At 43.9% G+C, this 15,771-nt stretch overlaps 1 protein-coding gene across 8 annotated transcripts in view; it reads right to left on the reverse strand.

Annotated features, from left to right (window-relative positions):
* NACA (nascent polypeptide associated complex subunit alpha) overlaps positions 1-15,771 on the reverse strand; it is a 464,777-nt gene that overhangs the window by 13,547 nt on the left and 435,459 nt on the right. For all 8 annotated transcript variants that reach the window (XM_044083639.1, XM_044083638.1, XM_044083636.1 and 5 more), the window contains one exon: positions 15,154-15,276. In XM_044083639.1, coding sequence (XP_043939574.1) covers positions 15,154-15,276 — 123 coding nt within the window. The remainder of the gene's footprint in view (positions 1-15,153; positions 15,277-15,771) is intronic.

The following is a 15,771-nucleotide window of genomic DNA, read 5'->3' on the forward strand; positions in this document are numbered from 1 at the left end:
GCCGCTTGTGTAGTGTAGGTGCCAGCTTTTGTAACTACTGCTATGGCTTGTTAAAATCTGTTACAGTCAGCTAGAGTGCAAACTCCAGGGGCAATAGCTGCAAACCTTCTTCCTTTTAGCCCACCCCCACCCCTTTCACCTGTTTCACTGTATTTGTGAAGGTATTTATCCCCTCTCAATAGTCAGTCTTCAGTCCGTCCTCCTCAATACTTGTTCTTCACTAAACACCAAACAGAGGTGCAAAGTCTCCAGCTGCTTTTTATCTTTAGCTACATTGTGTGCAGCAAACAATGAGCAAAGGGGAATACAAACATAAAAGAGAATAAAATCTGCCACTGCAGACTAGTAAGCAGCATACAACTTCCACTTGTGGTGTATTTCTACACATAGTTTTTCTTGGTGAAACCTTCCAGTCCTTGAACAAGGGTGCCTGTATGTTTACCTTACTTCCTTGGCTGTCACTGACAATTAGCTAGGTTTAGCAAGTCCCTTGGATTCTCCCCTGCTACTTTAAATTCCAATTGAAGGTCCCCCCCCCCACTACCAAATGATTGCTCAGGTACAGAACAACAAAGGTTTTAAAACCCCCTGATGCCATATTTGCTCTAATTGCAGCTGAAATCCTTCCAGGTGTAGCATCTCTAGTAAGTGTCCCTGGACTAACTGATAGTTTTTTTTAGCTAAGTTCTGGGCGCAGTAGATAAGCCAAAGGGCAGTGCAGAGAATTGGTAGTACATTGAACCAGCTATGAATCTGAGGTATCTTCTGCAGTTTTGTCTGATAGGGACATGCAGGTATGCCTCCTTGAGGTCCAAGGTCACGAGCCAAGCTTTCTTGCCCAGCATGAGAAGAAGCTGCTGTAGTGTCAACATTTTGAATTTCGGAACATCCAGGTAAGTGTTTAGAGAAGAAAGATCCAGAATGGGCCTCCAGGCTTTGTCCTTTCTGGGAACCAGAAAGAGTCTTGAGTAAAATCCTTGTCCCTGCTCCTGTGGTGGTACCTTTTGAACAGCTCTCATACCCAGAGTGGTGTAATTTGTTTTTGAGCCTCTGTCCATTGATTTGATGGCAGATTTGGCATTCCCTTTAACCTTGGCAGAATGTGAAAGTGGAACCTGTTACCTTGAGATACAATATTGAGAACCCGTTTGTCTTTTGTGATCATATGCCAATTGCGATAGAAAAGTGCCAGTTTTCCTCCCAAGGGAGCTTCCAAGAGAGCGTTGTTTGGCAGCTGTAGTAGGAAGTCATTGGGGCTGCTTTTTATATGGTTGGGGCCCATCTTCCCCTTCTTTCTGGCCTGATGCAACCCATTGTCGAGGCCTGTAAGGACCTTGTGGTTGATCTCTGCCTCTTGGATGTCTGTATCTTCCCCTTTGAGGTCTGCCTGTAACTGGAAAGGACGAATTCTTAGTTGGCCAATTTCTGCTAAATCTAGGAGGCTAAACCTGTAAGAAATCCTTCACCGTTTGCATAGATTTTGCCTTATCCTCCATTTTCTTTAATACCTCTTCTGCCTTAACTCCAAATAACACATCCTGCTGCAAAGGTGCATCCAGTAATTTTGCTTTAACATGATCTGGTAACGTATGTACTTTTAACCAAGCATGTCTTCTAATGACAGAGTCTGTAACTGCTGCTCTACAGGAGGCCTCTAAAGAATCAAAACCACATTGCAAAGTATGCTTTCCCACTTGTTCAGCTGCATGCAATAAATCCTGCATTTCTTTAAAATAAGGAGGATCTGAATCTGGAAGCATTTTTTGTTTCAACTGAGACAGTAAAAATTGCTGATATTTTAGCATGTGAAACTGGCAATTTAAGGCTCTCACTGCTAAAGTTGCAGACGTATATACTTTCTTTCCCCATCTGTCTAATGCTCTCGAATCTCTGTCAGAGGGAACTGGATTCTTGGCTGATGAGGCCTTAACCCCTTTGGGTCCCTGAGAAATAGTTTTCGGGTCAGCTACAGGGCTTTTATACAGAAATTTGTGCGAGTAAGGGACTCTGTAGTATCTGTCAGGTTTAACTGGGGCTGGAGGGTAAGGAGTCAGGGTTTAAGCTGGATTCAGTATACACATCATCCACAATATCTAACACTGGCGGAATAGCAAGGTGTCTGTGTTGAGATAATAAAAGGAAGTCTCTGAGCCTTTTCTTGGATTCTGAGTAATCCTGGCCTTCCCAATGGAAATGCTCCCTCATGGTATGTAAGGTTTCCCCAAAGTAGTCTTCAGGCGGAGAGGCTGATGGAATAGCAAGGGGTCTGTGTTGAGATAATAAAAGGAAGTCTCTGAGCCTTTTCTTGGATTCTGAGTAATCCTGGCCTTCCCAATGGAAATGCTCCCTCATGGTATGTAAGGTTTCCCCCAAAGTAGTCTTCAGGCGGAGAGGCTGATGGAATTGATTCCTCAGCATCAGAATCCTCATAAGGGGGTAAAGAATATCCTAGGTCTGAGGATGAATCTGAAGAGATGGACACCTGGTCGGTTGAGTCATAGTCTGCATTCTGTCTAGGCCTTTTATCAGGAGGGGGATGGGACCCCCTGATCAGAGTGATTTAGGTCTTCGGCCATTTTGAGCATTTGTTTCTTAGGCATGGAGGCCTATCCTGGAGAATGCTGTATTTGTTTCTTTGATTTTAAAGGAGGCTTAGACTTAGCAGAGGGTTTAATGCTTAACTGAATAGGTCTGAAGACACCCTCTGAAGCTGCGGGTAGCTTAGCTACTTCTGGATCCCTCCGAAGGGTTAGTTTCAGTAGACTGAATAACTTGTGAGTCCGAAGATCCAGCCATCTCCACGTGGGAGTCAGAGGCGGCCTGTGGTTCTACAGAAGCGGTCGTCAGGGGCTGCGAAGGCGCCTCGCTGAAAACCGGAGAACTGGCGACTGGCCTAGAAGAGGCTTTGTCAGTTTTGGGCCTCGGATGCCTATCCTTGTCTTTGCGTTTATGTATTCCGGTCATCGGAAGTTCTGACGGCATGGTATAATTGAATTTTCTACCAAAATAATGTCGAGCAAAATCAAACAAACGTTTAATAGTGCGCTTGTTAAACCTAGCACAAAACCGACAATCAGTGATGTCGTGGTCTGGGCCTAGGCATGGGACACTAAGAATGGAAATCCTTATGAGGTATTTGCGTCCCACAAGAAATACAGTTATTAACTTTTACTGACATCGGTCTGAGGCAAGAAAAAGTTTCCCCAACGGGGTACTTAGCTTTGTAGAAGACTTCGGTTCTGGATTCGGAATGAAAATCTCAGGAGACGGCCGGCCGACCGGCACTTGCGAACTGCTTTTGCTTCGGGCACCGCGCAGCAAGAAAGACTGAAGAAAATGGCGTCAGCTGCATCTTATATACCCCTGTCGCACTGACGTCAGGGAGGAGGCAACAGCAACCAATGCCGGACTAAGACTTTAGAACTCAGGCCGACTGGGGAACCGCCTGACGGCAGGATAACCCAAGTGTAATGACTGCAGCAGTGTAACACGATGAACATCAGCCGCGACTGGTGCCATTGAGGGAGAGGTGGAAGTAGAAGAATTCACGGGCAAAACGCCCGCTAGGATTAACTTGGTCCTCCTGTCCCTCAAAGCCCGGGGGTTAAAGGCACAGATCTGGCAGCCTGATGACAGATGCGCCACCCCCAGGCAAGTAACGCACTGAGTGTGGCCATCGGCTGGGGACAGCTTATGGCCACACTCAGAGTTTAGAAAAAATGGCTTTAGGGCCTTTGGCCATGACAACTCACACACACCCTCACACACAGATAAGGGGAAGGGAAAAGCTAAGACTAGCTGACTACTAAAAATAAAATAAGCTAAATAAATTAAGGGTCGATTAATGCACACACCAGACACAATTTAGTTTGAAAAAACAGAGCAAAAAACCCTTTGAACAACCCACAAAACCGCCAGGAGCTCGTCACTCGTGCTTCCAGAACCCGCGGCAAACGAGATAGGAGGGCTGGAGGGAGGCAGCAGGGTATTATGGGTAAGTGGGAGGAGCTTGGAGCTCGGATCTCTAGCTTGGAAAGCTGCCGGATCGGATCCGATACCCACAGGTTGCTTATCAAATGAAGTTAACTACTTCAGATCACTTGTTTACTGAGGGATGGTAATGGAGAGATTAGGTAATTAGCCAGGCTGACAGGTTCAGGGGTTTGAAGCTGGGGGTGCAGAATCTGGCTCTCCTGCTGAGACAGCAGGGTAGGGGTCTGGGGTAGGTGCCATGGGGCCAGCTGTGATACACTTCGCAAGAGGGGGTACCAGTGTTGGCATGGCCAGTCTGGTGCAATCAGTATCATCCTTGGTTTGTCCTGTTTGATCTCTAGTAGTACTTTGGAGAGGAGAGGCAGAGGAGGAAAGGCATAAACTGATAGATTTTTCCAGCTTAAGGGCAGAGCATCCACTTTCCAAGCTTGTTTGTGGGGAGTCCTTCTGCAGAATTTGTCCAACTGGTAGTTCTGGGGGGATGCAAACAGGTCTTTATCTGGGATCCCCCATTTGTTGAGCAACATGTTGAAAATCTTTGGTTCCAGTTTCCACTCTTGTGGGTCCATGAGATTTCTGCTTAGTTCGTCTGCCAGTGTACTTAGTTTTCCTGGCAGGGATTGAGCCTGTAGATGCACTTGGTAGATCAAGGTTGTGTTCCAGAGAGTCATGGCTAGTCTGCAGAGGGGGTAAGAATGGGTACCCCCCTGCTTGTTTATGTACCACATAACAGTGGTGTTGTCTGTCTTTACCATTAATTGTCCTGGAAGAATGTAGTCCTTGAAGGCTGTCAGAGCATTCTGTACAGCTAACATTTCTTTTAGACTGATATGCAAATGCATTTGACTTGGGTTCCATTTGCCCTGAAAGCACTTCCCTGCCAGGTGAGCCCCCCATGCATAGTCTGAGTCTGTTGTTAGGGTTTGGGTGATAGGGGGAAGAGTGAATGGTAGTCCCTTGTTTTGGTGGCAGGCCTCTGCCCATCAAAGGAATTCTAACCGTAGGCAAGGTATGATAGGAATCATTGCTTCTAGATCCTGAGAATGTTGACGCCATAGGCTTTTTAGATACCACTGTAGCTTCCTCACATGCAGTCTTGCATATTGAATTAGTAGAATGCACGTAGCCATGAACCCCAAGGCTTGCAATATTTGCCTTGCAGATAGCAGGGTTTTTGTGGCCACTAGTTTGAATTAAGTTGTCAAATGAATTTGTTTCTCTGGCGTGAGGAAAGCCATCTGGGAAGTTGTGTTCAAGCTTGCTCCCAGGAATATAATTTGTTGACAGGGTACCAGATGCGATTTCTTTTTGTTTATGGTGTACCCCAGACAAGTTAACACCCTTTGTACAAATGCCAGATGATTCAGAAGTATGTCCTGGCTTTCTGCCTGAATTAGACAATTGTCCAGGCATGGGTATATTTGAATATTTCTTTGCCTGCAAAATGCAATGACTGGAGCTAGGCACTTTGTGAATACCCTGGGTGCAGTAGATAAGCCAAAGGGCAGTGCAGAGAACTGATAGTGCACGCAACCTGCTTTGAAGCGTAGGTATTTTCTGTAAGATTCCCTGATTGGGATGTGCAGGTAGGCTTCCTTTAAATCCAGTGTTGCCAACCAGGCATCTTTGCCAATCATGGGAAGCAACTGATGAAGAGTTAGCATCTTGAATTTTGGAATCACCAAGAAGGTGTTTAGGACAGACAGGTCCAGGATAGGATGCCATGAGTTGTCTTTTCTGGGTACCAGGAAAAGTCTTGAGTAGAAACCTCGTCTCTTTTCCTCTTCTGATACAGTCTGAATAGCCTTTAATCTTAAGAGAGAGAGAGACCGTACTTGCTTTTGAGCCTCTGCCCACTGATTTGGGGGTAGATATGGCCAACAGTTTGAGGTTGGTAACATGTGGAAGTGAAATCTGTATCCTTGGGAAACTATGTTTAAAACCCATTTGTCCTGGGTAACGAGTTCCCAGTTTTTTTCCTGCAGAGAAATCTTTCCCCTTAAAGGAGCAGTCAGTTGAGAAGTGTTTGGAAGTTTTAAAATTAAGTCATTGAAACAGCTTACCATAGGGGGGACTCTTACTACTCCCTGATTTGGAAGTGGGAGCCCCCCCACTGCTTAGTCCTGTGCGTACCCTGGGACTGAAGCCTGGGTGTTCTGCTGGCTCTGGGTTTGAACTGAGAAGGCTTGGAAGAGGCAGAAAAGGACCCAATTTTGAGGGCCAATGCCTACTAAATCTAGGAGGCTGCACTTGTAAGAAATTTTTAACAGTTTGCATAGATTTAGCTTTTTCCTCCATCTTTTTAAGAATAACTTCTGCTTTGTCGCCAAACAGGCGGTCCTAATTTAAGGGAGCATCCAGCAATTTAGTTTTAACTTGCTCTTTAAGCCAAGCATGCCTTCTAACTACAGACCCGGTGACAGTAGCCCTGCAAGATGCCTCTAGTGAATCAAAACCACATTGCAAAGTATGTTTTCGAACCTGTTCAGCAGAAAGCATTAAATCGTGTAAATCCTTATTTTCAGCACAATCAGGAAACAACATCACTTTCTGTTTGAGCAGTCCAATAATATGCTGCTGATACTTTAACATATGAAACTGGCAATTTAAGGCCCTGACGGCCAAGGTAGCAGAGACGTATACCTTCTTAACCCATCTATCCAGGGCCCTGGAATCTCTATCAGAGGGGGTAGGATTTTTGGCAGTAGAAGCCTTAATGCCCTTGGGTCCCTGTGACATGGTCTCAGGATCCGCAGTAGGATTTTTAAAAAGGAACTTGTGAGAATCAGGAACCCTGTAATATCTATCAGGTTTTCTGGGAGCAAGAGGTAATGAGTCAGGGGCCAAGCTAGATTCCGAAAAGGCATTGTCAACAATGTCCAGCACAGGAGGGATAGCTAAAGGCCTGTGTTGGGGGCAGGAGTAAGAAATCTCTAAGCCTCTTTTTAGAATCAGAGTAATCCTGGCTTTCCCAGTGAAAATGCTCCCTAAGAGTATGCAAGGTTTCACCAAAAGAAAAATCCTCTGGGGGAGAAGCAGAGGGAATAGAGTCCTCTGCATCATAATCCTCATAGGTAGATAAGGGTAAATCCTGGTCATCAGCGGAGACAGTAATTTCAGAATCCTGGTCAGAACTATCATAAGCAAATTCAGTCCTAGGTCTCTTAGAGGGGGAAGGTTGGCTTCCCCTGATTAAAGTAACAAGGTCTTCAGCCATTCTTTTTGTTGTTTTAGGCATAGAGGCCTGACCATGAGGTCTGGGCGTCTGTTTCCTAGGCATGGTTTGAGTTTTAGGCCTAGAAGAAGAAGAAGGCATCGGTTTAATATGCAAGTCAGTAGGCCTGAATACACACTCAGAAGCCGGTCCCTGCACAGCGGCTCTGGGCCCATCCAAGGTAGAGACATCCACAGGTTCCGCAGTTGAAGCATCACACGGCATACCAGACTCCGAAACGGTCTCAGTAGAAGCCTGAGAATCTGAAGTAGTGCGTATCAGGGGCTGCGAAAGCGCCTCACTGAGTACTAGCGATTAGTTTAGGAGAAGTGTCGTCGGCAGCTTTTAGGCGGCCTCAGTCTTTATCTTTGCGTTTTTTCAGAATGTCGGTAGTCGCATGGCTTACCGAAGACATATCTGGATAATTGAATCGAGTACCAAAATATTTCAAAGCGAAAATGTACCGAAGACGAATAGTTTGTGGTTTAAATAAGGCACAAAATCGATAGCGTGGTACATCATGGTCAGGGCCTAGGCAAGGAATACAGTACGAATTAAAATCTTTATGAGGTATTTGCTTTCCACAAGAAATACAATTATTGACTTTTACTGACATCGGTTTAGAGCAAGAAAAGGTTTCCCCAACGGGGTACTTAGCTTTAGTTGAAGACTTCAGTTCTGAAACTCGAAAATGAAAATTTCAGGTGTCGGCCGACCGGCACTTGCAAACTGCCTCTGCTTCGGGCACTGCACGGCAAGAAAGACTGATGTAATGGTGTCGGCTGCATGCTTTATACCCTTGACTATCTGATGTCACAGAAGATGAGACAGCAACCGAAACAGCAACCAAGACTTTGATAATCACGTCGACTGAGGGCTACGGCAAGCAGATAACACAAATGTGATGACTGCAACAGTGAAACGAAGTACATCTCTGCAGAACCTGTCTGGACTTTTTGGGGCCAGGGGTTGGAATTCTGGGGTCTTGGAGGCAGAAGCAAAGGTGTCCAAGTAAACAGGAATCACTGGTGGAATAGCAGAGAGAAACTACATCTGAAGAAGCTCAAAGTATCTGTTCTGTACCTCAGTCATTTGGGTGGAGTCCCACTCGAAGTATTCTCTCAATTTGGAAATTACTTTTGGGGAGACCATGTCTTCTGGTAGGGAATTTCCTTCCAAGGAGTACTCATCTGGCGAACAGTATTCCAGAGGAGAGGCCATCTGTAAAGTATAAGTAAGAGACTCAGAGGAAGAAAAAGTCTTCCTCATGAGTCTGAGGATGTGGGATGGAGATGGCAGAGGTAGGCCTGGGACTTAGGGTAGGCAGAGCAGAAGTATTTGAGGTTGTTGGCAGAATGCTTGCCAGGTCAGTCTGGTCTTCCACTGGAGCAAAGAAATGCTTGGTCTTTTGTTTTCTCTTGAGTGAAGGAGTCTTTAGAATAGTCAGAGGCTGAAATAAAAACCTCCACGGACGTGCACACCTGAGAAACAAGGGCAGCTTCTGATATGGTACCTGCTGAAGAGACCTTGGCTTTCTTTTAAGGTGGCTCCCCCTCGACGGCCATTCAGGATCAATACAGAGTGCAGGCTGTTAAGTCGCGGATTCTCTACAAACAATTTAAGGGCTGTCAAACGGCTGCACAAGGTCTTGGGGATAAACGACAGACATATTTTACAGGTCGTATGGTCGAGGGATGGCCCTAAGCAGAAAAAGCAGAGGTCGTGTGTATCTTTGTGTGGAATTTGCCGACCGCACTTGCATTTTCCCTTTCTAAATGACATAGGCTAACAGATCAACAGCAACCTAAGATCAGTCAAAAATAAAGAAGGTTCCCCAACAGGGTACTTATCTTAAGTGTCTTCCGAAACAAGGAGCAGAACAAGCAAGTTGACATTCGACTGCAGCAGAGACGTTCTGAGGTCTGTGCATGTGGACGTCACATTTATAGACTACGGTTTATGGCCCATGTGTGTGACGTCCCACGTATCCTACAGCAACAAGGCTTAAGCTTTGGTATTAAGGTGAATGTTTGGGTCGCCTGAGGTGGATGATCCCACATCTGCAAATACTGCAACATGAGAATAGGACATCTGAGCTTACCAGTGAGAACATCACCCAAGGGGTGCAGAACTCTTCCATACTTCTGAGTGCCAGATCTAGGATATATTTGCTCACCTAGTGGGAGTGCAGACTAGCTGCTCCAGGGCATTTGAATTTATAAAGTCAAGAAATCTTTGAGCCTGTATATGCTAGGGGTCGTGTATGCCTCTCAATTAAATTGGGGGCAGTTAAAAATCACCCATGAGTACGGTACTGGGTTGGATAGTGAAATATTCTAGTAACTTCAAGTATGACGTATGGGTTTCCTGGTTCACGGTGAGGGACCTGTAGCCTGCAAGAATATGATGAATTTTCCCTATGGTTAGTCAGACATGGAGTAGCTCAAGCATGTCATATTGTTTCACCAGCCTTCAGGTGTGCTTAGCCTTTATATAGATGTACCTTAGCCTTTTGCTCTTTTATATTCAGTGGGTGGCCAGAACTTATGAGGTGCATTATAGCCATGCACGAGATGTGGCTTTATGTGTTGTGATGGGAACTGTTTTGTTTGTGCGCATGCGGGGTTCGAGGAAAGCACCTGAGAGGTCTTTGAGGTTTGGGAAAGTTACAACACCACATATGTGAGTCTGTCTATGTAGTCCTTTATGGGTGTGGCGAGTGATGTGTGCAAGTTACTAACAACCTGTTTGTAGCTTTTTGCATTTGTATACAAGACTTGAACCCTTAGAAAAACAGATGAAGAATGTTAAGCATACAGTTATTTCCTTTGTTTGGGATTTTTACAACAGCATTTATATTGTAGGTGATTTACAGTGTGTGTGTGTGTGTGTGTGTGTGTGTGTGTGTGTTCGCACACCCATGTCTCTCAATGCTATTGCCTGTACAGCTTGGATGTTCAACATAATGAATTCCATTCCACATGCTTTGAAAATTCAAACTGCCTGTTAAGCCCTTTGCTGCACCATGATCATTTGAGCACCTACACCTCTACAAGGCAGCATGACTGATTTTACCCAGTTCAGCACATTTAGCTTTAACAAATGACTGTTCAACAGACTTGCCAATTAAAAAATAGGCTTCTACTACCAATGAATAAGCCTAGATGAAAAATGTTTAACTAACAACTAAGATGCAAGAAAAAGAAGTTATGTACCTACCATAACGTTCCATGTTAGTTGTCTTCTCTCGCCTTCTTTCATCTATCAGCTAAGGAACAAACAATTGCCTGTTAAACCAAAAGGTCATGCCACCAGAGCATTAGCCACTTTTCAGGCTAGGGTGCCCATGGAATCTATTTGTGCAGCGGCCACGTGGGCCAACCCTCATACTTTCATCTCGCATTATAAGTTGGATGTGGTTTCCAGGAGCAGAGCTGATTTTGGTTCCACTGTTCTGAAGAGTTTATTCCACTGAGCCACCCAGCATATTAGGTGCTAGGGACGCTGTCCCAACCAGCAAGAATGAAGGCGAGATAGACAACTTAACATAAAGAAGTTATGTACCTACCATAACGTTCCATGTTAGCTGTCTTCTCTCGCCTTCTTTCTTGCGTCCCACCCCCCCAACCCCCTATCCTAGTAGACTGAGAAGAGTTCTCTATGGATTTGCACTGGCTGAGTCTTCTCTGGCTATTCCACTCTACCTGGTAGTCTGTATAGTAGGGTTTTATCTGTTATAGGATAGGATTCCTTCATTATTTTTGTCTGCTGTTAGTCTTACCAATGAGATCTGGGTATCTAGCGCCAGGCATCATGGGATATGGGAAGGCCTCGAGCCAGTAAACAGCTCTCGAGCTTTAGAAGATGGCCGAGTCGGAGCCGAGGATCGGCTCCGAACCCAACCAGCAAGAATGAAGGCGAGATAGACAACTTATCAAAAGTTTCAAGTGTCTACTTGACAACCCCCACAAAATTAACAAGAAGTTGCTGGGACCATTCCTGAACCTGCCTGCCTTAGATGCCTTCGTCTTCAATTCAACTAATTAAATTTAGTACAAATATCACAGAACTCGTTTGTTGTGACTGTCGTCAAGAATAACTTGCGTACTACAGTTATACTTATTAGAACAACATGGCACGATGCCAAGGGGTCAAAGCCCTGAGACAAGCCAATGGGGAAAAAGTCTCCTCACAATGACAAGATGATGGCATCTTTTTGGGAGAAGGGAACTTGACTAAACAAAATACTGCAAGAGAAAATGGAAAGGCTATGAAAATTGTTAACCTATACTTGAGAAAATCAGAACACAGTGAATTTCAAAGTAGCCTCAGGCCATTTGAAATTCATCCAAAAGGATTCACTGACCAAAGGAAATTATCCGTCCTTGGAGCAGAAAGGTGCAGCACATCATGAACAGGAAGAAAAGCAAGAGCAGCCCAGTAAAGTTTTATTTTACCAAGCATCAGTTTAAAAGGTTAACCAAGTCTGAATCCCCTTAGCAGAGACTACAATTCTAAACTGGTAACAAAAAAAGCTTTGCTTAATCCTGAGTTCTTGGTTACTAAACTGAGAATGATTACTTTCCATTACATTTTGAACAATTCATACCATTTGTTTCACCTTTGCTAACTGCTCAAGCTAGACTGATCCTATACAGTTCATATTAAAGTTGGTTGCACAAATGCTTTGAAATTAGTCACACTCCACAAGGATGTACCAACTTAAAAACATTTGTGAAGACAGACATATGTACATATACACTTTCAAGTATTATATAGAAGTATCCCACTCAAACTTGGCAGCTATGAAACTGTAAAATTCTACTATCATAACAAAGTGACTTAAGTAGAAAAAGATGGGAGTGCGGTTTTAGGGGTGATCTAGCTTAGATCAGGGAAGAAGTTCCATTTACAAGTCTTTCTTCAGACGTGTGTGTAATTTTTGTTCCTCAATGCAGTGTAGACCATTAAAATACAAGATTATTAGCGAGTAACAAGCTGCTGGATAACCTTTAAGAATGACCTTTCACCAAAGGGGTTGGAAAGAAGGTCATTTTAAAGAAGGGGTAGGCCTTAACGTACAGAAGTTTAGACATGCCTCAGCAACCTTTGTGTGAATAAATGAAAAACTAAGTGCAGTACCTTGCATTTACTTGGTTTGAACTTCATCACCTTTCTGCTCACTTGCCGAGCCTATCACAATTCTTACTTACACCCCTCCCCGAAACCCACTACTGCACTTATCTTTGCATCAAATAGGCTGATTCTTTTCACTATGCTCTCAGAAATGAGACACATGTAGTGAAGAGCACATGAATTAGGACAGATCCCCCTGCCACTCAACTAGTCACTTTCTTAATTTCGGATAATGCCCCTCTCACTACAGCCATGTACCACTCAACCATTCAGCTATCCAGTTCCTCAGTGCTGGTACTGAATTCTCACCCTCTCAAGTTTTCCTAGGAGCATCTTATGTTGGACTGAATCAAAGTCTTTGATGAAGTCCAGGTAAGTCACAGCTACTGGTATCTCCTTGACAATTTTGTGTTATTCAAGCATAAGGCTGGACCAAATTTGACTGATCACTTCCGGACATGAACCTATGTTGGATGCTGTGCTGGAGATTGTAGTCTTCTACAAATGAGACCCCCCCCAAATAGTATTCTCACTCTAACTTTTCTGGTTACAGTGTCACAGTTGTGCTAACAAGTATAAAGTTACCTGGGTTTTTCCTGCACCACAACCTCTAGTGCAAGGATATCACATTTGCTGTTGTCCAGCCGTGTGGCACTTCTGTACTAAGTAATTATTTGTCAGAGGGCCTGCCAACACACTGTTGATATTTCTGTGGACTCGGGGAGGCAGTCCATCTGGTACTTGTGCTTTACATCCTCTATTAGAGCAGCCAGTTCCAACTTAATCTCTTCTCTCACACATACTCGACCCTGGTACATATCCAATGCTCTCCACATTCATTCTAGTCTCCCTCTGTCTTAGCATGGTCCCCCTTCACCTTGACCACCTTTGTGAAGATATATATTTATCCAATACCACTACTTTTCTTGGCTTTCTAGGATCTCCATACCATTTGCAGGCAGCCTGTTGGAATTTACTGTCTTATTTGAGATTACTCAGTGACTATTGTGGTTAGCGTTGCCACTTCACAGCAAGAGGTTCTCTGGTTCAATTCTCCGCTGAAGAACCTTCTGTGTGTAGTCAGCATGTCCTCCCTGCGGTCAAGTAAGTTTTAAAAACATGCAGGTAGGAGCAAAGGTGTGTGTTTGTCTGCGCCTTCTGTGAAGGTTGGGCGGTGGGCAGAGTTGCCAAACGTCCCTATCTGAGCAGGACTGTGCCAGGATCAGCAGCCCGATCCAGAGTCCCGCTCTGCTGGTTAAAATTCTGGCGAAATAGCCTCTGCTTTGTTTTTTTTTTATTTTTTTGATTGGCCCGTATGCTGGTATACGAGCCAATCAAAAAAAAAATTGCATAACGGAGCTACTTCTGTTTAATGTGGAACTGCCTGAACATCAGGCAGTTCCGCATTAAACAGAAGTGGCTCCGTTCTACAATGTTTTTGAATGGCTCATATAGCGACATATGGCCAATCAAAAATTGCGAAACATGGAGCTACCTGTGTTTAATGTGGATCTGCGATGTTCTGCATTGAAGGCCTTTTTTTTGGTCTTCACTTAATGTGAAAGACTTTTTTTTTTTTTTTTGTCCCTATCTGGCCAGACAGAAATCTGGCAACCCTTGTGCTGGGCTGGTAACTTGACAATGTAAAAACTCTACTGCCAATCAATCTGCGGATTGGTGATCCACTGTGGCAACCCCTATCTGGGAAAAGCCGAAAGACATTTGAGATTAGTCAGCGAGTATGCCAAGACCAGACATTGGAAGTTGGGGCAGTTCCGTTACTCTTTTCCTTCTCTCCTAAGCACCTAGAGAAAAAAAAAATACTGCTTTTCTTCATGATCCCTTCTAACTCCTATTAACTTCCTTTCAACATCTGCCTTTGCTGAGATAACCACACTATATGCCCTTCTGCAAGCCTCTTTGTACTGCACCTAAGTAATCAACCCATCTCCTCCTTTCCAAATTCAAAAGGCCTCAAAATCTGCCTCAGATTCTAGCTTCTCATTTGTATGAAGCCAGCTAGCCTTCTCCTCCTATCTTTTTCCCTCTAATTTATATACTGTGATAAACACTTTCCTTACTCTGATTTTCTTCCTTATGTGGCAAGGTTTGGCTATACTAGCGCCGTGCTGACTCATTTAAAGTGGCATACAATACTCTTATTTAAAACATACCTTTAAAGGGTACCTGGAACAATGTGGCTGGTCAGTAAATCCAATTTCCAATCTGATAGGGAACTTCTCTCTGTACCTCTTATCTACTGATTACAGTACCATCCAATAATGTACTTGCTGACAGTCTGCACCAGATTAGCCAGAAGAGTAAATGACAAAGTCAACACACATTTCAAAATCTTTACCTGTAAATGTGTGTGTGTGTGTGTGGGGGGGGGGGGGGTGCACAGCCATCATGCAGGGGAACACTGCTAGCACCAAGCAGCTTAATTATTCTAATTCATGATTTTCACACCTTGGGTGAAAAGTGCTACTTTCATTAATGTGAGAATAGCACGGAAACTCCCAGCTCAGCCAGGTGTGACAAATTCAGCTAAGCTGTGGCTGGCTATGGATACCGTCTCTGTTACATGAACTACAATTCAAGCACAAAGGGGGAAATACTGGCAACCACTGCCAGAGTCACAGTCAGGTAATGAATACAAAGCATTTTCATGAAAGATAGTGAAGAATAACTGCAGGAATCAAATACTGCTCAACAATAGTGTAACTAATTTAAAAACCATAGTAACAGGCAGTTCAGTTCATACATGTAAGCTTACAAAATATGGACACTGAAATTTAGATGGTACTTACCATGATAGCATTTACAATATCATTGTTATTGTTCTTCAGTGCACGGATAGCCTTTGCTCTGGACACATTAGCCTGAGACATAACCAACTCTATATCCTTAACCTCAACACCAGTTTCATCGACCTAAATGGATAACACAAGTGAGAAAAAAATATTTTAATCAATGTGCTTAAAAAAATGGAAACACAGACACACAAACATCAAGAATGAACTGTCATATGTCTGCTTACTCTGGATAGTCCATCAGCTTGGGGTATAACAATATACTTAATTTGACAGATGGCTGAACAAGAAGTGAGGGTGAGATTACCCAGTGTGTACACTCCCTTATGTTAGTTAAATTTTTTATTAACATCTTTTTGTAAGAATTCTAATTCAGTCTTAAATTTAGCAATGTGTTTACTTATAATTCACTGTTCAGCACGCAGCACCAAACAAGATATTAATGCCAAACAGATGACTGCTACAGCACAATTCTTTATCCAAGGGATCAGCCACGATTTGGACATCTTCAAAATGGTGCTATCTTTGCTCCATGCCACATATGAAGTATGAAGCCTCAAGTGTTAAAGGGAGGACAGCCAAAGTCATCTTTCCTAAAATGTTTTTTAAGGAGCA

Source organism: Protopterus annectens, chromosome 9.part0 (assembly GCF_019279795.1).
Source record: "Protopterus annectens isolate FY-2018-M chromosome 9.part0, PAN1.0, whole genome shotgun sequence".
NCBI lineage: Eukaryota > Metazoa > Chordata > Ceratodontiformes > Protopteridae > Protopterus > Protopterus annectens.